The sequence below is a fragment of the Mesoplodon densirostris genome, chromosome 10 (genome assembly GCF_025265405.1).
Source record: "Mesoplodon densirostris isolate mMesDen1 chromosome 10, mMesDen1 primary haplotype, whole genome shotgun sequence".
Classification (NCBI taxonomy): domain Eukaryota; kingdom Metazoa; phylum Chordata; class Mammalia; order Artiodactyla; family Ziphiidae; genus Mesoplodon; species Mesoplodon densirostris.
The window spans coordinates 107,362,988-107,384,735 of NC_082670.1; the positions used below are offsets into that span (position 1 = coordinate 107,362,988).

The 21,748-nt window shown below is 55.8% G+C and overlaps 1 protein-coding gene across 1 annotated transcript in view; it reads left to right on the forward strand.

The window, feature by feature from the left end:
• Nucleotides 1-1,471: 1,471 nt before the first annotated feature.
• Nucleotides 1,472-21,748, forward strand: part of WNT7A (Wnt family member 7A) — a 66,594-nt gene continuing 46,317 nt past the window's right edge. Inside the window, exons 1-2 of the mRNA XM_060110042.1 lie at nucleotides 1,472-1,678; nucleotides 6,433-6,659. Coding sequence (XP_059966025.1) covers nucleotides 1,608-1,678; nucleotides 6,433-6,659 — 298 coding nt within the window. The 5' untranslated portion in view covers nucleotides 1,472-1,607. The remainder of the gene's footprint in view (nucleotides 1,679-6,432; nucleotides 6,660-21,748) is intronic.

Sequence of the window (21,748 nt, forward strand, 5' to 3'; positions counted from 1 at the left end):
ATTGTCTGCACTTGCGCCTGTGATGTCTCAAATGATACATTTGTTTACTTCTGGTCTGCCTCTTCCACCAGCTCCGAGAGCAGGATGTTGTCCTTGTCCCTCATTGTATCCACGGTGCCCACCCTGGTGCCTGGCACAGAGATCTGTGGAATGGGAATGAAGGCAAGAATAGTGGTTTTCAGGGAACGTGTATGATTTTCTTTTTTTTTTTTTCCCGGCTGTGCCATGCGGTTGTAGGATCTTAGTTCCCCAGACTGCGAGATTTTGGTTCCCCCAACCAGGGATCGAACCCGAGCCTCCAGCAGTGAAAGAGCGGAGTCCTAACCACTGGACCGCCAGGGAAGTCCCCACGTGTGTGTAATTTAGAAAAGCAATTCAGAAGTAATAGCCCTGGGGAGGGGGGCTGTTAACTAGAGTCAGGCACGCCTTGTTTCCAATCTAGCGCTGCCATTCACCAGCTGGTGACTGTGGGAAAACACCTTTGCGCCCCTGAGCCTCGATTTCTTCAGCTGAAACTTGAGTCCAACCTCCCCCTAGCTCACTGGACTGGGGTGTCTCTCACAGGAAAGGATCAGGACCTCTGGTCAGCCTGGACGCTGTCCCCGGGAGCGAGGCGGAGCTGCACCGCCCGTCGCGCCCGCCAGGTGTCGCCGCGAGAGCGCGCTGAACAGCCGGCTGCGCCCGGAGCCTTACGGCTACTCGGGCGCCCCACGTCTGGGTTGCGTGCGGGGCATCCAGGCCTCAGCCCGACTCCGACTTTCCTCTAGGAGCGGGACTCCAGAGGAGGCTGTCTCACCTGGGCACCCACCTGCCTCCCCGCCTCGAATAGACGGGGGCGGGGAGGAGTACTCTGAGCCAGTCGTCCCCGCACCACCAGTAGCCCTGCGTAAGGGGGCGCCCTCCCCTGAAGTTGGGCTGGAAGCCAAGGGAGGGAGGAACCTGGGTGCGCCCTAACACCCCACAGCTCCGAGCGCTCGGCCGGGCCGCGGGGACGGGGACGCAGGCCAGGGCGAGAGGGTTCTCGGCTGAGCCCCGATTCCCGCCAACCTGAGGGCAGTCCCTGAGCCTCCGCTCGCCCCGCAATTTACGAGTTAGCGTCGGGTGGAGCCCCTCCGGACTCCCACTGCCCGGACCAGCTCCGCGCCCCGGAGCCGGGAGGGGGCGCCGCGGGAGCGCGTGGGGCAAGCGCGAGCGCGCTTGGAGCAGGCGGCCCTGTCCCGCGGGCGCGGGGGCGCGGGGCGGGCGCTCCGGGGAGGCGGGTGGGGGAGGGGCGGGGGAGGGACGGGAGAAAGGAGGGAAGGAGGGAGGGGCGGGGGCGGGAGGCTGCAGCGCCCCCGCACTCTCCGCGCCTCGCACACTTGCACCGGCCGCTCGCGCGCAGCCCGGCGTCGCCCCGTGCCGCGCTCGCTCCTCCCTCCCTCCTCCCGCTCCGTGGCTCCCGCGCTCCCGGCGAGGCTCAGGCGCCGAGCGCGCGGACGGGCGCACGACAGACGGCCCCGGGAAGCCTCGGCCCGCGCCTCCCGGGCGGGCTATGTTGATTGCCCCGCCAGGGCCGGCCCGCGGGATCAGCACAGCCCGGCCCGCGGCCCCGGAGGCCAGCGGGGACTATGAACCGGAAAGCGCGGCGCTGCCTGGGCCACCTCTTTCTCAGCCTGGGCATGGTCTACCTCCGGATCGGGTAAGGGCCGCTCGCACCTCCTGCACGCGCGTCCCGGCAAAGTTGGCGTGGCTTGGGGAGGGGTTGCGCCGCCCGCGAGCCGCCGCCGGTCGCCAACTTCCTTGGCTCCTCAGAGACGCCGGGTGGGCGCGGTGCGGGAGCGGTGGGCGCACAAAGGCCCCCCTCGGGCGGGAGCCCCAGGGGCGCGCACAGCTCCAGAGACACGCGCAAGGGGACCGGCCGTTCTGAGAACGCCTGAGGCTGGAAGCCCCCCAAACCAAGGACAGCCAATAGGGACGCTCCAGCTTGGGGGACTCTGAAGAGGGCTAGCCGCTGCAAAGGTCAGCGTCTCCCAAGGACCCTTCAGACCAGGGCATGGGAACAGCAGGTCCAGCGGGAACACCCAGCCAGGACCACAGCCGCTCGCAGGGAGCTCAGCCCCCAGAGCCCGAAAGGAACTCTGTACACAGAGGCGCGGGCACAGCCGCTCCTAGTACAGGGCAGTCCCCGGGCGGCAGGCGGGGCCGGTCCATGAACTGGGAACAGGTACCCGGAGGGAGGGACGTTCGCTGGCAAAAACACAAACCGCTCCTCAGAGCCTTGGCACCACCCGGTTCCCAAGGACCCTCAGACTCCCGGAGCCCCATCCCAGGCGAAGGGGACAGCGCCAACCACCCTAACAGACGCACACAAAGGTAGAACTAGAGATGGCCCGAGACACCCAGGGAGACAAGCTCGCAGAGCCAGCGCCAGAGAGAGGCGGGGCACCCCGCCCCCTAAAACTGGGCACCCGAGGCGGCCGGCTCGCCCGCGGAGCAGCCCTCCCTGCCTCGCACCAGCCTTTCTAGGAGGTGGGGCCGGGGCGGCGCGCTGGCTGGAAGGTGGGAGGGGGCGGCTCGGGACGCGTCTTGGAGCTGCATTTGCGCGGCCAGTCACCCTTTGTACTTCGGAGATAATGCGCGTGAAGCACAGGAGGTGGGGGCGGGGGCTTTAGGGATGGGTAGAGGTTCTGACGCTCAAGGGCCACCTTGGCAGGTTTCACGCAACCTGCTCCCCCAGCTCCGCTCGGGGAGAGGTCGGACTGCAGGGGCTGCGGCGATGGTGTGTGTGTGTGGTGGATCCTTTGTGTTTTGTCACTACCACTCCCCCGCTTCCCCACCCCGCGGCTCTGACGTGGGGATTTCTTAAGTTGACCGGCCGTGGCGGCCAGCAGGTGCGCACAGAGCGGACCAAGCGGCTGCCAGATCTGACCGCGGGCCGAGACGCGACCGCGGGCGGAGAGGCGGCTGCGAGGCTCGCGCGCTGCCTGCCTGCCGGTGTGTTTTAAGTGTTATTGATTCGCCCGCATCTGGGTGGCTTTTCTTTTTTTTCCCCCTGCTTTAATCTTCATCTTGGCCCGCGCCCCGCCGTCCCGCGCGCATCCAGCATCCAGGAAGCCGGTCGGGCTGATTGGCGCTGGCCGCGTGCGGCTTTATCTCCTTTTTAATTAGAAACGGGGCGGAGGGACCCGGGAGGGGAGAGAGAAAGGGAAAACAACAGAAAATAACCTCCCCTGGCCGCCCCGCCCGCCCGACCTCCCGCCGGCGGCGCCGAGACCTCATAGTCCCCGCAGGGGCCCAGCTGCCCGGAGGGAGGGCGCCGGCCTTCCGCCCCGCTGCCGCCCTTTGGGGTGGGGAGAGGGCCAGGTCGGGAGGAGTTGCAGGGCGGTTTGGGGCCAGGCCCTGCTGCTGCTCTCTGCACCTCGGGTTATACATCTGTAAAATGGGCATGGGAGGCCTTTCGGTTCCTTGGATGGATGGTAGGGCACCTGTGGTGTTCTTATTTTATTTGGATAGTTTAAGTGACTCAAGCACTAGCCTTTTTGTAACAATCAGATGCAATAATAACAACTACCACAGCAGCTCATTTATTGAGTACTCACTGTGTGCCTGACACCTTCGGGGCACTTCCCATGTTTTGACACATTTAATTTTTCAGCAGCCCTATGAGGTGAGGTCTAGTTAATATCCTCATTTTAGCGATGGGAAAATGGAAGTACAGAGAGGGTATGTAACTTGCCCAAGGTCACACAGCTACTAGGTGAAGGAAGCTTAGATGGCACCCTAGACCTGAGCTCTTAGCTGCGAGACTATGGTGCCTGTGCATTTTTTACCCCAATATATAGTTTCACCCTCTGCCGGTGTAGGGATTTCCTGGTGGTCAACTAGGTGTCGAGAGGTTCCTCCTGACTTGTGGCCAGAGCATCTCCACTTGACCTCCTCTTTCTGTGCTGCGTCTTCCTGAAACATTTAAAATATCCTAGCTCCGTGTTAGACTCTCTTTGAGTGGCTGAGACGAATGACCGAGAGCTCTTGCTAGGGTCCTGTTTTAGAACCATCACCTGCTAGCCTCCAGGCCTCAACCTCGGTGAGCCTTGGTTCTCAGCTACGCAAAGTGGAGATGTGAAATGGAGATGGTGATTCTTGCCCTATAGGGCTGTTTAGAAAGGCCGAGTGGTCTAGAGTTAGTGGTAAGACCTGCCATACTGCATTTGCATATAACAGGGCTGCTGCAGAAGTTCCCGGGTGCATTCAAGGCATAACTAGGGGCACCTGCTGTGTAATAGGCGCTCACCCTGAGTGACATTTTTGAAGCTCCACAATCCATTTAGTGAGCCAGCAGACAGCCTCCCTGTCCTCAAGGAGCTGATGGTCTAATGAGAAAGGTGATAAACAAGCAAGCACACAGGTTAAAAACAAACACATACATTAAAACATTTCAGAAGACCATGAGTAATCAAGAATATTGAGTAAACAAAACAGATTGTGATGGAAAGTTAGGAGGGATGGGGTGGAGAGGCAGGTTCCCTTAGGTGGGATGGTCAGGGAGGTGACCCTTGAGGTCACTTGGATGGTGGCAAGAAGCCAACCGTGTGAAGGTCAGGGGGTGAGAGGGCTTCCAGGGAGAGGGACCAGCAAGGATCGAGGGCCTGAGGCAGGAAGAGGGCTGGTGTGTAGCAGCAGCGGCAGTTCTGTGCTTCGAGCGGAGTGGGGTCACCTCAGCTCTTGTGGTGTTGGTCAGGGGACCCTCGCATTGAGAAATCCCAATTCCAGAACAACTTCCCACAGCTGAGCCTGGACTGGAAAGACGAGGCACTTAGCCCAGCTGTTGACCATGGCCCATGTAAATGGGAGCTCATTATTATAACCAGAATGAGGCCTTCTCTTTCAAAGGATGCTTGATGACCTTTAAAGGATTGTACAAAAGGAAGCTCCAGACAAGTGGGCCATCTCTGTGTAAAGGGGGGGCTAGCTGCATTGTCAGGGCTACCATTGGAGCCCCTTTGGGGTTATCTTGCTATTAGGAAGTGGGCCCACCCTCAGGCCAGATACCCACGAGTCACACTGACGCCTCTCTTTCCCTTGTACCCTTCCCCAGCCCTCCCATCGGCTCCACCTCATCCATCAGTGAGCTGGGTCACCGCCATCTGCAGCCACCCCCACTACGGCCACCAAGGCCAAGCCACCTCTGGCCTGCCCACTCTCCCTGCTCTTGTTCTGGAGCCCTGCAATCCTCTCCCCCCTGGGGCTGGAGGCATGGGATCCTGTCAGTAACCTGCTTCCAGCCCTTCGGTGCTTCTTGATGTACCGAGAAAGATCAGCCCTGAGCCATCCCCTCTCCTCAGACCCCCCGCACTGAGCCCTGGTTCTGCATTGGGTTCTGTGGGTTCTTTCTGTTCCTTAGCGATCCCAAGCTTGTTCCCTTCCCAGGACTTTGCATCTTCTGTTCCCTCTGCCCAGAATACTCTTCCCCAGACCTTCCCATGGCTGGTTCCTGACCATTCAGGTCTCTGCTGCACTGTTACCTCCTCAGGGAGGCCCTCCTTGACCACTCATGCTAAAGCAGCCCCTCTCCCTTCCCTCCCAGACCCACCACTACTTGTTATTACAGCATCTTCATTTATTTTCTTTGTAGTGCATGTCACTGAATGTTGTGTTGTGTTCATTTGAGACATTTGCATGGTCTCCCTCCATAGCCCCTCGAAGGCAGGGCCTTGCCTGTCTCCCAGCATGGTGCCTGGGAGCCTGGTGCCCTGCTAGGTGCCTAGCTAGGTGCCTAGTACGTACCTGTGAATGCGCTGGGAAGACAGGAACCTCGCTGCGGTAGTCATAAGTGTCCTCTAGGCCAGTTATGCCTGGAGTGGGATACACATATTCCATTGGCATGCAGGAAGGAAATACTACAACTTTTATTCACAGTTGCTCTTTAAAGATTTTTTAAAAATAAAACATATACATACATTATGTTGTACACACATAACATGTCTGAACAGTTTTTTTTCTTTAATCAACATCTGTGCACCCATCCCCCTTTCAGAGGCAAATGCTACGTGAAACTTGGTGGTTACCTTTGCAGTTTTACCACCCAGAGATGACCCCTAAACAGTGCAGTTCCATTTTGCATGACTTTAAACTTCATCTCAATTGAATTCTCCCATAGATGCAAAGGCAACTGGCTTAGTTCATTTGACAGTATATTTGTGACATGCATCGCCTTTCTTTGTGTCTAAAAAAGAAATTAAGCCTCACTAATATTGAATATACACATGGTACAAGTACCGATGGGTATTATAAATGAGTTAACATGGGTTGGGGGTGCAGTATGAAAAAAGTTGAGAGACCCGTGCTGGGAGCAGTAGCAGGGGGAGGGCAGGGCTGGATGCCTAGGGAGGGCCTGTAGGTGTGCCCCCCACCTTGCTGGCCTAACGCTCCGTCTCTCTGTGTCCCCTGCTCCAGTGGCTTCTCCTCGGTGGTAGCTCTGGGCGCGAGCATCATCTGTAACAAGATCCCAGGCCTGGCTCCCAGACAGCGGGCGATCTGCCAGAGCCGGCCCGACGCCATCATCGTCATAGGAGAAGGCTCGCAAATGGGCCTGGACGAGTGTCAGTTTCAGTTCCGCAATGGCCGCTGGAACTGCTCGGCGCTGGGGGAGCGCACCGTCTTCGGAAAGGAGCTCAAAGTGGGTATGTGCTCATCCAGACACCCCAAGTGGGGTCTTGTAAACTATGGGGAGACCAAAATGCCTCAGGAGTGCTCTGGGACCCCGTTCTCTGCCGCGGGCTGGAATGCCCTAGATATGGGATCCTGCAGGTGCCACAACTTGAATTTAGGTCTGCTGATGAGGGTCAGCTCTCCAATTGGAATCCACCACCAACTGTTCCCAGTAGAGTTGCAAACCAGCAGCCAGTGGTCCAAATGCTAACTGGTTGATACAGCACCGATACTGTTTTTTAAATTGAAGCCCAAATTTCAAAACTATCTGTTTCACCTAAAAATATGAACTTCTGGCTCCTTTTGAAAAATTGGCAGATCTACGGATAGCTTACACCTGTGCCCACTTAGTTAATAATGGGCTGCAGCTGAGAACACAGCGCCCTTTAGGTGGAGCCTGGGCAGCCCATTCACTGCCACAGTCCCCACCCTTCTGCATTGCCACCCAATCCCCTTATATGACTTGCCTGGCCGCTGTGGGCATTTGAATTTCCAACCCCTGTTTTATGGGAATGGTGTGTCATGCAGGTATACACATACAGACACGCACACAGAGTGTTGGGCCACACATTTGGTTTCCAAAGCAATTGTGAGAAAAGCCTGGTGGAAAGGGCACGGGAACAACGTTGGTTGCCAGGAGGTCCCGGTCGATGTGGGGAAGGCCATGTTGTGTGTCTTCTCGCTTGTGTGCGTCTGGACTGGGGGGCCGGGAGCCCTGCAGCTTCACTGCTGAATCGAGCAGTGAACTTCCCTGAAAGTCGGGTCAGCCTCAGGTCCCTCGGCTGCAGTGGTTCACCCAGCCTGCTTGACTGCTCACAGGGCACCCCTGGGTTCTCTGTCTCCTTCAGCCCCGACATCAGCAAATCCAGTTCATGTTGAAAAGATCCACCCCAAGTCTGGCCACTGCTCCACGCCCTCACTCGCTCCCCCTCGGGTCACGCAGGTGGTACCTCCCAGCCTCCGTCTGCCCCCGGCCATCCTGCAAACCCTCCTGTGGGCAGGGTTGTCCTCTGTAAATGGAAATCAGATCCTGTCATTTCCCCACTTAACCTCCTTGGGAGGCTCCCCCTTCCCTCAGAATGAAATCCCAGCTGCTCACTGGTCCGCCGCTGCCCTCTGTCGTCATCCGCTCCCATCTTCCTGTCCCCCTTGCCCACCCAGCCTCATCCTGTTTCCCAAGCACACGGCATTGGGTCCTGCTTGGGGGCCTCGGCTTCACGCATTCCTCTGCCTGGTATCATCTCCCACCATCCTGCGCACCTTCCCTTGTGGTCGCTATGGTTTTCCTGCCTTCTCCTGCTCACACCCATGCCCCCTGTTTCTGGGACCCAGGCCTGAGCTCTGGCATTATTTTGAGCTGTGTCTTTGTTGACATATGAGATGTTACATATGGGGAAACTGAGGCTCAGGGGGACTTGCCCAAGGTCAGCAAAAAGTGAGTGGCAGGGTCTCCTAGGACTGGGCTGATCCCAGTATCACTCGCAGTCTTGGAGTAGCTAGCCCGTTGGTGGCATTGTAATAACGCCTGCCAGGGTGCAACAGGAGGGCTCCAGTGCAGGGAGCCCTGGGATGAAGGAGTCCCAGCTGTCCAGAAGCCCCCAGCTGCCCAGAGTTGTAGGACTGAGGGATCCGTTGCACCCTGAGGCGGGGGAATACCGCCAGTATGCACCACCAGTTTGTTTATTTATTTATTTATTTATTTAATTTTTTTAAAATTTTAATTTATTTAATTAATTTATTTTTGGCTGCGTTGGGACTTTGTTGCTGTGCGTGGGCTTTCTCTAGTTGCGGCGAGTGGGGGCTACTTGTCGTTTCAGTGCATGGGCTTCTCGTTGTCGAGGTTTCTCTTGTTGCAGAGCACGGGCTCTAGGCACGCGGGCTTCAGTAGTTGTGGCTCGTGGGCTCAGTAGTTGTGGCTCGTGGGCTCTAGAGGGCAGGCTCAGTAGTTGTGGCGCTCGGGCTTAGCTGCTCCACGGCATGTGGGATCTTCCCAGACCAGGGCTCGAACCCGTGTCCCCTGCATTGGCAGGTGGATTCTTAACCACTGCGCCACCAAGGAAGCCCCCACCAGTTTATAATACCAGTATACACTGAGCAGGAGCAGAGGCCTGGGGCAAGGAGCATTCTTTGAGAAGAGGACTTGGGTAGGATGGCCTCAGGGGATTTAAGCAAACAGAGGCGCCAAGAAAACCCCTGGGATTGCATGCTAGAGCAGCAGGCCTGCGGGACCTGGAAGGGAGTGGGAGCCAGAGCCTGGAGGTGTGTGGGGTCAGGGCTCGCAGTTTCGATTTCTAGGTGGTAGGAGATATCGGGGAACTTTGAGCAGGGGCATGACTGCCACAGTAAGGTTGCACCATGTGAAACTGCCACAAGTCAGTGGTTTTAGGCCCACAAAAATAGCAACATTATATGATTCAATCTAATGGGAATTCTGGAAGAGTCACTAAAGAGTGGGTACAGAATTCATTCATTCACTCACTCATGCGTTCAGCAAAAATTTCTTGAGTGCTCTCTGTGGCTGGAGGCTGCCCTTTCAGCCTCTGTGGTCAGGGAAGGCCTCTGGATTTGTGAGGGAGGTGTCTGAGGGAAGACAAAGGGGACGGCAGGTGCAAAGGCCCTGAGGCAGGAATGTGCTTGGTGGTTTGACAAACAGCACGGAGGCCGGTGTGGCTGGAGTACAGAGAGACTCAGAGGTCAGAGAAGGAGCCAGGAGGCAGACATTGTGGCACCTGTCAGGTCAAGTCCGGGGTTTGGATTTTCCTCTGGTGAGTGGAGGGGCAAGTGTGGGAGTGAGGAGTCTGGTCCAGTCTTCCAGGCAGGAGGTGGCCAAGTGGCAGCAGTGGAGAACCGCTTTGGCCGTGAGCTGCCAGGATAGAGAGAGACTGAAAATCTGGAGGCTGGTTAGGAAGGAGTTACCCTGGTCTGGGCTTCTCAGGTGGTGGCAGTGGGAGCAGAGGAAGGGGAGGTCAAGATGAGATCCCTGCGAGTCTGAGGAGTCACTTGCCCTCTGAGCCTTGGCTTCCTCATGTGTAAACAGGCATCCTGCTCCAGGACAGCAAGAAGCAAGCCTCAGATTTATGCTTTCCAGGCTCTTCAACACTGCTCTGCCCTCATGGGATTGCCTCTTTCTGGGAATGACCAGCCAACTGGGGCAGCCTTGTAGGGGTGAGGGATCAGGAGTGTAGTCTTTGGGCACTCTGGCAATCAAGTCCACACTCTGGACGCAGGACACATCGCTGGCCTTTGCGGAGACTTCCCAGAAGCTCCACCCCACACTTCTGCCTACTTCCCATTGGCCAGGACCTAGTCACATGACACACCTAGCTGCAAGGGAAGCTGGGAAATGTAGTCTTTTTTAAATTTTTTTAATTCCGAGCGGCTGTAAGATAAGCTAAGGGTCTGTGACGGAGCAGGAAGGAGGAGATTGACATTGGGGGGCGGGCAGCAGCCCTTCACGGGTTCTGCATCCCGTGCTGATCTCACCCTCCTCTGCCTCCTCACACCCAGTCTGGTCCCCGCTCTGCCTATGTTTCTGTCTCCCCTCCTGAGTGTTCTGGATTTTACTGCTTAGATCTGAGGAGAGGGCCCCAGGGCAGGACCACGCAAGGCCCTCGTGGATGCTGGAAACCGAAACCCAATTCAAGCTGCCTCAGGCGGGAAGGGGAATTGTGCATCCTCGGGAACTGAAGGTCGGGGTGCCGACTTGGGGAGCCCTGGGACGTGAGCTGGCATCAGCTCCTTCTGGGGCAGAAAGGTGTCTGTCAGGGGGGTCAACCTCCAGGCTCAGGTCCTGCAGGAAAGAGCCTGACCTTTCTGTGGCAGCGCCTGCAAGAGCCCTGGAGCTCACTCTGATTGGATCTGGGGCCTGACTTCTGGGCGTGTGTCCATCCCAAACCATCACCGGGACCACTGACAATAGGGCTGTTGTTGTCCAGGCCTGGGAGCCACACCTGCACCAGCTCCCAGGGAGGGGGACTATTTGTGGGGCTTTCAGGGAGCTCGGGCGGCCGGAATGAGGACCGACTGCAGGCTGGGCGACTTCCACACACAGTCCTGGGGGCTGAAGTCCAAGATCAAGGTGCTAGCAGGGTTGGCTTCTTCTGAGGCCCCTATGCTTGGTGTGTAGAGGGTCGCCTTCTTCCTGTGTCTGCATTTGGTCTTTCCTCTGTGCACGTGCCCTGATGTCTCTGTATGTCCTCATCTCCTCTTCTAACGGCGCCAGTCAGGTTGGAAGAGGACTCACCCGAATGGCCTCATTTTAACTCAATCACCTCTTTAAAGGTCATACCTCCAAATACAGACACTTTCTGAGCTACTGAGGATTAGGGCTGGGCATATGAATTCTGGGGGAGGGGACACAATTCAGCGCATAACAAGCAGCCAGAGAGCAGCATGGTCTGCACTTTAGGGAAAAGCATATGGGGTGTGGTGGGTGCTCGGAGGTGAGATTCCCAGGTGGAAAGCGCAGATTGGACCAGTGGAGATGGCCTTGGTCTGGGTCTTGAAGGGTGGGAAGAATTTCACGGGTCAGTGGATGGGATTCCAGGCAGAGGGAACATCAGGGCAAAGACGATGTGTGATTGCTAAGGGGACGGGGAGCGGGGGTCTGCAGCCTCAGGTGAAGTGACAGGCCGGCTCTCGGGGGTCTTAAATGCCAGGGCTTATGTGACCCCACGACAAGTTTATCAACGGCTAACCAGGCTCAGTGTGGCCCTCGGGGACCCAAGAAGGCGTTCACCCCACTCCAGGTTTTTCCTTTTCTTAAATAAAACAAGGAACTCCCCCTTGAATCCACCACCAGCTTGACAGTTAGAATAAGGACCGGTAGCTTGCACCCCTGTGAACATCCCTCAGGCAACTCCTGCTTCCGCCTGCCAAGTCACACTTTCTCTATCCTGAATCTTGATGTCTAATTTATCCTGCTGATCTGTTCCCCAGAAGTACATTATTTAGTTGGAGTTGTGTTTAATTTTACAGAGGAAACGCATCACCCTATAGGCAGTCTTCTGGAATTTACTTCTTTCCTCTCACTACTAACAAAGCTCACCTGTGTTGTTCCTCTTAGCTGTTGTTGATTCATTTCAGCTGTGGTGAATAGACCCCATCTGTGCACCCATGCCTTGGTTGAGGGGCGTCTGGGTTGTCTCTGAGCACCTGCTGTCAGAGTGCCACCGCGGGCCTCCCTGTGCGCGTCTCCCGGGGCCCACGTGTGTGCTTCTCTGGGGGTATTTGCTGAGGAATGGAATTGCTGGTCACAGGGTATGAGGATGGCCCTGATTTCTGCAGTGACCGTGCCACGTGCCACTCCTCCAGCCGGCAGTGTTGACCTACGGCCTCGCTAACACACAGGATTGCCCAGACGTCTTCATTTTTGCCTGGGGGATGGGTGTAAAATGCTTTGTCACTGTCCTCTTGATTTACATTTCCCGGAGAAGTCGTGTGGTTGAAATCCCTTCCTATGTTTACTGGCTGTGCAGGTTGACTCTTCTGTGAGTTGCCTGTTCGTGCTTGTTGCCTGTTTTTCCATCCGGTTGTGTGTGGTCGTGTCACACGTAGAAGAGTGAGGGCTGCATCAGGCAGGACCCCAGCGAGGGTGGGTCACATGGGGCTTCACACCCCTGTCTTTCATCTTTTCGTGGAAGATCGGTGGGTGAGGGCCAGGAGCAGAGGCAGCCCTTCCTCATCCATCACCTCGTGGGTCTTCTCCATCCCCGAAAGGAGGCATGTCCACCTACAGCTCAGCTCAGAGCCACGTGGAGGCTGACCAAGTCACCTGGGTGTTCTGTGGCAAGACTGAGATGGCTGGCGAGTTCCCTGCTGCTGGAGGGGTTCTTGTTTGTGTGGTCGTGCCAGACGTGAGATTCTTGAGGCTGCCGCGTGTTGGACAACCCCGTTTTGTTGGTGGGCCCTGAGGCCGCCACACGAGCACTGGCATCCGAGTCACGCAGCCCACCTTGTCAGGTAGCAGCAGCATTCACAGGACGCAGGACCCCAGCACCTGGTGGCTTAGGGCCCTAAGAGGATGTCCCTTCACCCTTCCAGGAGGCCCGCGCGCCTGTCTCCTATGCAGAGGAACTCAAGGATCTGGGAATGCTCCATATTTTATTCCTGGTGCAGCAGGACAGGAAGATATGGAGTACAAAGGGGAGAAGCTATTGGTCCCATTTCTAACCTGAGCTCATCCTTTTGATTCTACAAAGTGTATCTGCCTGTCTGTCCACTTCTCACCACCTCCCCCATCACCCCGTGGTTCAAATCTCCATCTTCAGGGAGTTGTCACCCAACTCCATCAGCCCCCTAATGTACCCCCCCAACCACATGGCACCCAGCAAAGAGTCTCCCCACGGTCGCTGTGACCACAGTGTCTCCCTGTGTAAAACCCTTCCTCTCGCTCTGAGAATAAAATGCCAACAGGTCCCCTGGTGCTTTGCTGACCTCCATGACCTGCATCCCGACCCCCTGTCCACCCCAGCTCTGCCACCCTCTTCCCACCCTCACACGTGACTAAGTCCTTCCCACCTCAGGGCCTTTGGCCCAGCTGGTCTCTCTGCCTGGACACTCTCCCGTCCTTCCACCCTCGGCTCACATGGCAGCCGCTCACCAGGACCGCCTGTGTAGTGTAGACCATCCATTCTCCAGCTACCCTTCACCTTCCATGTTTTTCTCCTCACCACTTACTACTCCAGGGCACATTCTCCATTTATTTGCTCATTTGTGCCGCCCAGAATAACAGTTCAGCCCTGCAGTTACCTGCCGGTTCTCTTCCCAGCTTCCCCATTGCCTGGCTGTGGACCAGGACCAAACGGCAATGATAATATACCCATCTTGCAGGTGTGGGCAGCTGAGATTACTTACACCCCACGAGGCACCCAGGACGTGCTCCATAAATCACAGTTATGTTATACCTGTGTCTCTCCAGCCAGAAGGGCTCAGTGGATGTGGTGCACCCCCGGGTACTGGTGCAGACCCCCGCCCTAGCTCCTTCTGGAGCCGAGGTCAGAGCAGAATGGCCACAGAGAGAAGCTGCTGAGTGATGGTGGGTAACCTGCACACCCCAGCATTATGCAGGCCTCCACCCAGATGCCACCTCCTCCAGGAGGCCTCCTTTGACCATCTGGCCGAGACAGCCTCCCCCGTAGGTCATGCTGTGCTGTTGTCTTTATAGCACTTACCACTTCCAGAAGTGACTTTGCATACTTTTGCAAGGCTGTGTGTGTCTGCCATCGGTCCCTGGCTGTGGGGAAGTCCATGGAGCCCGGACCTGTCAGTCGTCTTCTCTCTGTGACCTCCAATCCAGCACCTGGCCCATGGCCTGGCACACAGCAGATGCTCAGGAAACACATGGAGAGATGCTCGCCCCCCTGGCAGGCCAGCTCCTCTCTACCCTACACGCCCAGCTGTTCTGAGCCCTCCAGGGTCTTCTTAGTCTTCTGGCCCCAGGTCTGGGTGCACCGCAGACATGGGAAGCACTGTATTCTCTTTGTTGAGTGAATGCTTTTCATTTCTGACCCAAAATACAAGACTGATCATTCATTCCTGCATGTGATCATTTCGATCCATGTTAGGCCAGCGTTCTGTTAGCTCTCCTCCCACATTTGCATTGGCTTCAAATGGGATCAAATGTTGACTAGGTCAAGGCCTAGGGGAGATCCCCCCTCCATGGGGTGACTCAAGAGGACCTGTTCCCCAGTCTGTTCAGCGGACTGGTGTCTACCCCTCCCCACCCCCACCCGCTGCTCTGGGGTAAAAAGGAGGGCTCCCTGGATGTTAAATTTGGGAACTCAGCATGCTATACTCCCTGCTTGAGAGAGAGCCAGTGCATTAAAGGCTCTGAAAAGTCCTGCAGACAAGAGAACAGCTTGAGGAGGCTTCCCTGGAGGTCCATGTTCCTCTGACCTCAGACTCACTGGCCATCTGGTGGAGCTGCTCTTCCAAGGCACCCACACCAGGAAACACTGCTCTGGAGACCCTCACAGATTGGCCATGCTTGTACTTTGGCTTTTGGACTAACCAGGAATCCACCAAAAGTGTATTTACCCACCCCCAAGTCTGACATCCTTCCACAAGGGCACAGCGGAGGCACGTTCCAGTATCTGATATGGACGTGGACGATGAGATCTATATGAGTCAGCGTCACTCTGAAATCAGCCCCAAAATTCAGAATACCTGGTTTTCTGTACAAATACAGGAAAACATTCACGTGTGTGTATAATGTATATACAGTAATGCACCAAATATATAGAATGAAGATGCACCCTATCCAAAGTATTCATACACTATTTTTTTAGTTCAATTTTTTTTTAAGATTCCACATATACATGAGATCATACAGTATTTGTCTTTCTGTGTCTGGCTTATCTCACTTAGCATAATGCCCTCAAGGTCCATCCATGTTGTCACAAATGACAGGATTTCCTTTTTTATGGGTGAATAATATTCCATTGTCTGTATATACATATATATACGCATATGCGTGTGTGTGTGTGTGTGTGTGTGTATCACATCTTCTTTCTCCATTCATCTGTCGATGGGCTCAGGTTGTTTCCATGTCCTGGCTATTGTGAATACTGCTGTGGTGAACATGAGGATGCAAATATATTTTTGAGTTAGCATTTTCATTTTCTTTGGCTAACTACCCAGAAGTAGAATTGCTGTATGCTAGTTCTATTTTTAATTTTTTGAGAACTCTCCATATTCTTTTCCCATAAAGGCTGCACCGACTTACATTCCCACACATACAGTATGTTAAATTTACTTTTCCCTGGGTGCATTTGGTTGAATTCATGTAAGTTAAGTGCTCATGGGACACCCCCCTGCCACCCACAGTATGTCCACCCATTCATTCATTGGTCCCACAGATGTTTACTAGAATCTTCAGCGTGGTAAAAGGCTGATGAATCAGCCAAAGGGTCTGCCCTCGGGGCTCTCACCGTCTGTTGGGGATAGACAGCAGAGTCGGGGCTGCATGTGCTCTGAGGGGTCTGGTAGAAGAGCAGAGGGCACCGGCCGGGTGGCACTGGACTGGAACGTGGAAGGCTGCCTGCAGGGTCACCTAAAATGGGCCGCCACAGCCCAGGAGAGGAAGGGTGTGGTGGGGATGGGCAGCCACAGCAGGCTTGCAGGTGTGACCCAGCCAGAGCCGGGGATCCAGAGTGATCCGGGCACTGGCTCCAGGCTGGGGGGCAGGGAGGGCAGAAAGAGGCTGGAGAGAGCAGTGGAGATAAACCCATCCCACAGGGTTTGCCTGGGAGGGGAGCTGTCCGAAGAATCTCTCTCCCTTGTCTCCGGGGAGAGACAGGATGTGGGAAGATGATCAAATTCTTAGCACATATAGAAATTTGCTATGAGGCCAGCATTATTATCAACAAAGAAATGGTGATTTCCTGATGTGCGCTCCTGGGGACGGCTGCATTCTTTTTCAAATACTCACGACCTCCTGTTTGGTACTCCCCTGTGGAATTTTTCCAGGGAAGGGCACAGATGACCTAGGATTCAGGCCCTAGGGGCCACCCTCCTCTGTCTACCAACCGGGGAACTTGGATGCCTTTCTGGGCTTCTGCTCCTGCCCTGTTTCACCGCTTCTCCTCCCGGGTGAAGCAGCAGCTCGCCCCTCTCCCTCGGGTGACCGGCTGGGCCCAGGATCCCAGGTCTGAGAATCTGTATGCCTCGCACAGTGGCTCCGTCTTTTCACCCGTCTCGGGCGGGGTGGGTGGATGGAGCACATGTCTGGTGAGCTGATGACTGCTTGGAGGGATGATTTGAAGACCTTTCCGGTGAGAGAGACAGAAGCAAGGGGCAGGCCAGCTCCACTTTCTCTCTGCCATTTCTTAACAATGCGCCATCTTGCCAGAGCAAAAGACCTATTCTTTCCCTATTCTTGCTTAGAACGCAGCTAACAAAGGACTTTTTGTCTCGCGTGCATTTTTTTTTTTTTTTTGCAAGCCTCAGTTCATCCTGGGTTTTAGCTCTCCTGACACGATTCTTTGAGATGAGTCTTTTGTTAGAACGTTCTCTTGCCAGCTTTCTTATGGTCGACAGACACACACTCACACACTCCCACGCCTTTACATGCACAGTCATTCATTCATTCAACTGTCGAGGCTTCGCACATGAATAATCTGGGTCCTCACAACCTTGTGGGGAGAGACTGATCTTGCAATTCAACACAGAGTAAGGATGGCGACGGTGCTGAGTCAAAAGCCGAGGAGGGGATGTCAGGAAGGCCCTCGGAGAGGGGACCCCGAGCTGCGTCTTGATGGAGACAGTTAACCAACGCCACGCCTAGTAAGAGCTGCTGCGTACTGATCCCTTCCACGTGTGGTCTTGGCTTGGTGGCTGGTGCCTTGGCTTGTTTCATCTTCCTAATGACTTTGGGAGGCAGGTGCTTTATTATTCCCATTTTACAAAGGAGGAAACCGAGGCCTTGAGAGGTCCGTCAACTCACCCCTGGTCCTTCCCCCCGGGGAAGTGGAGCCAGGATGTCAACCCAGCTTGACTGGCCCCCCAGGGCCCTGCTCTGAAACCACTGAGCTACATGGCCTCTCACCAAGCCCGTGGGAGAGGAAGGGCATTTGCCGACTGCGGGAGCAGCGTGTGGAAAGGCTTGGAGGCAGGACGGTTTGGAGGAAGGAAGGAATGCCGTGAGCATTTTTTTTTTGTAAAAAAATTTTTTTTTATTAAATCAGAAAAAGAAAGATAGAGTTTACATGATATCAGTCCATCCTATGGCTCCTTTGACTTACATTTTAATACACGCCTGGTCCTATTTACTCCTCTGTACAAGTATTAAAAAAAAACTCAGGTATTTGAATAATCTTCTGTAAGTTGGTTGTTGACCCTTGGCGGGTGGTAGCGGTGCGCTCTGGCCTTCCTTGCTGGGAAGAGATGCTTGGCTAGAACGGAGGTAGGAGAGGAGGGCGGGGCTGGGAGACCAGAGTCGTCTCTGGGGGCCTGTTCCGTCAGCCAGGCCCCGCCCAGACACGTGCCCCCTGCAGCCCCCGTTCTTCTGTGTCTTCATCCAGAGGCCCCCCAGCTCCTGTGCTCCAAGACAGCCAGATGTGGCGTTCTGAGCCCAGAAGGGCTGTGAGTGTCATGCCATGGGGCTGGCAGAGGCAACCTTTTTCCGTCTGTGTATTTTCCAAATCATCATATATTTCAGCTGGTGTCACTGCAGATTGCTCACCCTCTGACCCGTTGGCTTTAAATAGCAAAATAGAAAAAAATACAATGCACTTTGTGGTTTCCAGTAAGATACTGTAAATACACCCAGATAATATTCCGGTGCAAACCATTTGCAGTGGCTGCACAGGGCGGTGGAATGGAATCTTTCAGGCAGGCTTGGACATCAGTTTATTTCCTCTGTACCCGCCGGGGTCGTTATGGAGCTGGAATGCGGGGAGGGCGTCAGCCGGGCTCCCCGGGTTCATCCCAGTGATAACAACGGTCTTTACTAAGCACCTTCTGGGGAACGGGGCCTCTCTGTACACAGAGGTTTCCTTTCGTCTTCAGGGCAGCTTGGCAGTGTCCTCCTGGTGGATCCCATTTCACAGGTGGGGAAGCTGAGGCCGGGGAGCCAGCATCCTGGCTCAGGGTCACCCCGCCCTGAGTAAGAAGCAGGGCGGAGGGACTAATAGGCTCCATCTTACCCAAGTTCTGAGCTGGGGCCGCCTGAGCTTCTGCATGGAAAGTTACCTGGAGATGCAGGTGGATTGAGAGTGAAAGAAGCCGTGGTGGAGGTGAGGGCAGGACTCCACGCTGGGAGCCAGGAGACCCTGGTCCTAATCCCCCAGGTCTCGCTGCTGAGTCACTGATGAGCCTGGGCAAGTTTCCCGGCCTCTGTGAACCTCTTGTTCCAGGATGAACCCACGGGCCTTATGTCTGTGGCTCTGGAAGACTTTTCTCTGGTTCCGGGCACAGAGGGCCCTGTGCCGGGGCAGGATGGTAGGGCTGGCAGGACCTGCCTCTGCCCCAACAGCCTCACTTCCTCCCACCCCCGTGGGCTCACCTGCTCCCGCCACTGCCCAGGCCGGGTCAGGGCCACCGCGGGGACTGCCCGTCAGCCGGGAGCCCCCTCTCCCCTCAGAGAGCCTCATGGCTGGCTCCTCCCGGCTCAAAAGTCCCCACCCCAGGTGGTCCCTGCTCCCGTCACCGCCCTGTCCTGCGTCTGCAGAGTCCTCGGCTGCTGCTGAGTGAGTGGTATGATCTTGCTCTCTGTCCTCTCAGAAGCCAAGGCCAGGTCTGAATCCCTCCTCTCAGTTTCCCCAGCCCCCGCACAATGCCTGGCACATAGTAGGTGCTCAAGCAATATCTGTTGAGTGAAGGAACAGGGCACGTGGCTCGGTCAGGGGGGCCGAGGAGAGGCAAGGTGTGATGGAGGTTCTTCCTCTGCTCGTGCACAGGAGGGAGAGGTGGGTGGTCAACGCAGCAGGGGGCTAGGTCGGTTCTTGGAGGGGCAAGGGTCAGTGATGGGCAGTAAGCCAAGCCCAGCGTCCGCTGCTTACTGGCCCTACGTGGAAGAGTCGGGGAAGAGCCTGGGCCAGGAGTCAGTAGGACTGGGGTGGGTGTCGTACCCTTAAGGCAGGAGAGAGGGTCAGACTGTGGAGCCAGGCTGACCAGGGTTGAATCCTGGTCAGAGTACACGCCTCTCTGGGCCTCAGTTTCCACATCTGTAAAATGGAGATTAAAATGCTCCACACCTCATAGTGTTGTTGCCAGAATGAAGCGAATGGATCTGTATTGAGTGCTTAGGAAAGAGACTGGCAAGTAGTAAGCATTTCATGACTTTGCTTTTCTTCTTACGAACCGTGTGCCATTGGGACTATCACGTCATTCTGTTTCTGCCGCAATAAGACACACCTTAGAATCGCCCTTGCAGACAGCCAGTAAGAGACAAATAGACAGCTTCGGGAAATTGCCCAACTGCAGGGGCTTCCCCAGGCTGAGGGTGGGGTTGTCCCGGGAGCTCCGAGCATGGTCAGGGTCGGGGGTGTCCTCCGCGGTGGTTGGAGGCCTGTGACCCCTAGGTTTGCATCCTGGCTCTGTCTCTGTAAGTCCCCTCCTCGAGCCTCAGTTGCCCACAGATACAATGAGGAACTGCTGCTTACCTGGGGTGGGCGAAGGAGGCATGGATGGATGGAGGTTGAGGTAGCCTCTCATGCAAGGAATCTGTGGGGGTCAGATTCTGGGCTGCTCGCCTACCTTCTTTCTGCCATCAAACCCTGTTCTCAGGAGGCCATCCCATTTGAATGCGTCCTGTAAATTATTTATTGATGTTTTAACCGGTAACAGTCGAATGGCAGAAATCAAGGCATTTTGATCAGGGTTGCTGCCTCAAGGCAAAGGAATCTCTCTCAGCCGTGGGCTTTGCCACGCAGCGAGGAGCTGGAAGGGTGGTTGGACCAGGGGTTGAGGGAGGACGCTGCCAGCTTGGGCCTGGAAGCCCAGTTCTGGCTGGTTTCTGGCTTGGCGGCCTCAGTGAATCAGTTTACTTCTCAGAACCCTGGTTTCCTCATCGGTAACACTGTGGAGAATGGTGGCCACCGAATGGGGCTGTTGGGGATCACCCGCAGGGGTGGGTCTGGCACATGGCAGGTGCTTAACAAAGGTTACTTTCCTTCGCCCTCTCCCTGCACCGAAAAGCCCCGAAACCTCAGGCTGTGGGCAGACCCTGTCCTGACGCCCTGGGGAAGGCCCTGCCGAACGGGTGGGGCCCACCGCTGCTCTGCACCTGCCTGGTCAGAGCCTCTCTGAACCTCAGTCAGCTGGTTTCCCTATAAATAGGTGACCACAACACTTTCCCAAAGCGCCTAGCGCGGAGCCTGGCCAGTAATAAGCACTAAATGAAGCTCACCCGGTTTTTGGCCACTGCTTGGAGCATTCATTCATTCATTCATTCATTTATCCATCCATCTATTCATCTAACAGATATGTACTGAGCACCTCCTACATGTCAGGCCCTGGGGACACGAAGGGCACATGACAAAGCGCTGCCTTCAAGGACATCATGCTGTAGGGGCAGCAGGAGTGGTGGCTGTGGTGTGAGGAACAGACGACAAACAAGTCTAAAATGGCAGGAGGGCCGTGGAGAAAGCTGAAGCGGGGGAGTTTCTCTCTGTACCTCTCAGGGGGGCCTGTAATTCCATCCATGGTAATTATTATAATACTCACTACCGTTTATTCATGCACTGGTCCCAGGGCTCACAGATACCTGGGACCCTCACGCGCTGGGTGCCAGCTGGGTGAGATTCACAGATACAGACATGGAGGATCAGAGAGGCCCAGTGACTTGCCCAGGGTCACCCAGCTTCTGGCGGGGTGGGGTTGGCCGTGAGGTCTGCTCATTCATTCATCCGTCACACACTATCGTGGGGGCTGTAAACAGCGGGAGACAGACAGACATGGGCCCTGCTCCCTCGGGACCCCCCAAGTCTGGCTGGGCAGCCGGAGGCTGGGTCAGCCCCCCACACTGGCCTCTGTGTGAGGCTATCGTGTCCTTCAGTGCATCATGGAGCTCAACGAGGCAAAACGGACTCGGTGGTAATCGTAATCACAGCAGCAGTGGCTAGTGTTTACGGAACACGTACCCCACGCCAGGCACTGTGATTCAGTCCACTCACCAGCCCGTGATGCTGTTAAGCCCACTTCATGGAGGAAGCAACAGAGGCTTAGACAGGTTGACAGGCCTGACATTAGTTACACGGCCAGCCCACTGCCCAGGGCAGCTTTCCTGGTGGTCAGTGAGGAGGGGGAAGTATGGGGACTGGGCAGTCCTAGTGTAACACTGGTGGGCAAGGCCCAGGTCAAGGTCAATGGCAGGAGTCAGCAGTGACCCTTTAGCATCTGGAAGCATTGGACTGCAAGAGCCAGAACCTGGGTCCCGGGGAGCTCAGAAGCTAAGAATAACGGTCCCTCTGTTTCTCGGGGGCCGTGGGTGCGGAGGTGAGGGCCAGCTTGGTGGGGAGGGAAGGCCGTGGCCCATGATGGACTTCACTCTGGTCTAGGAGTGCACCTTGGACTCAGGGGAGTTGTGTGTGTGCAGGGTGCAGCCGCCCTGCTCCCACCC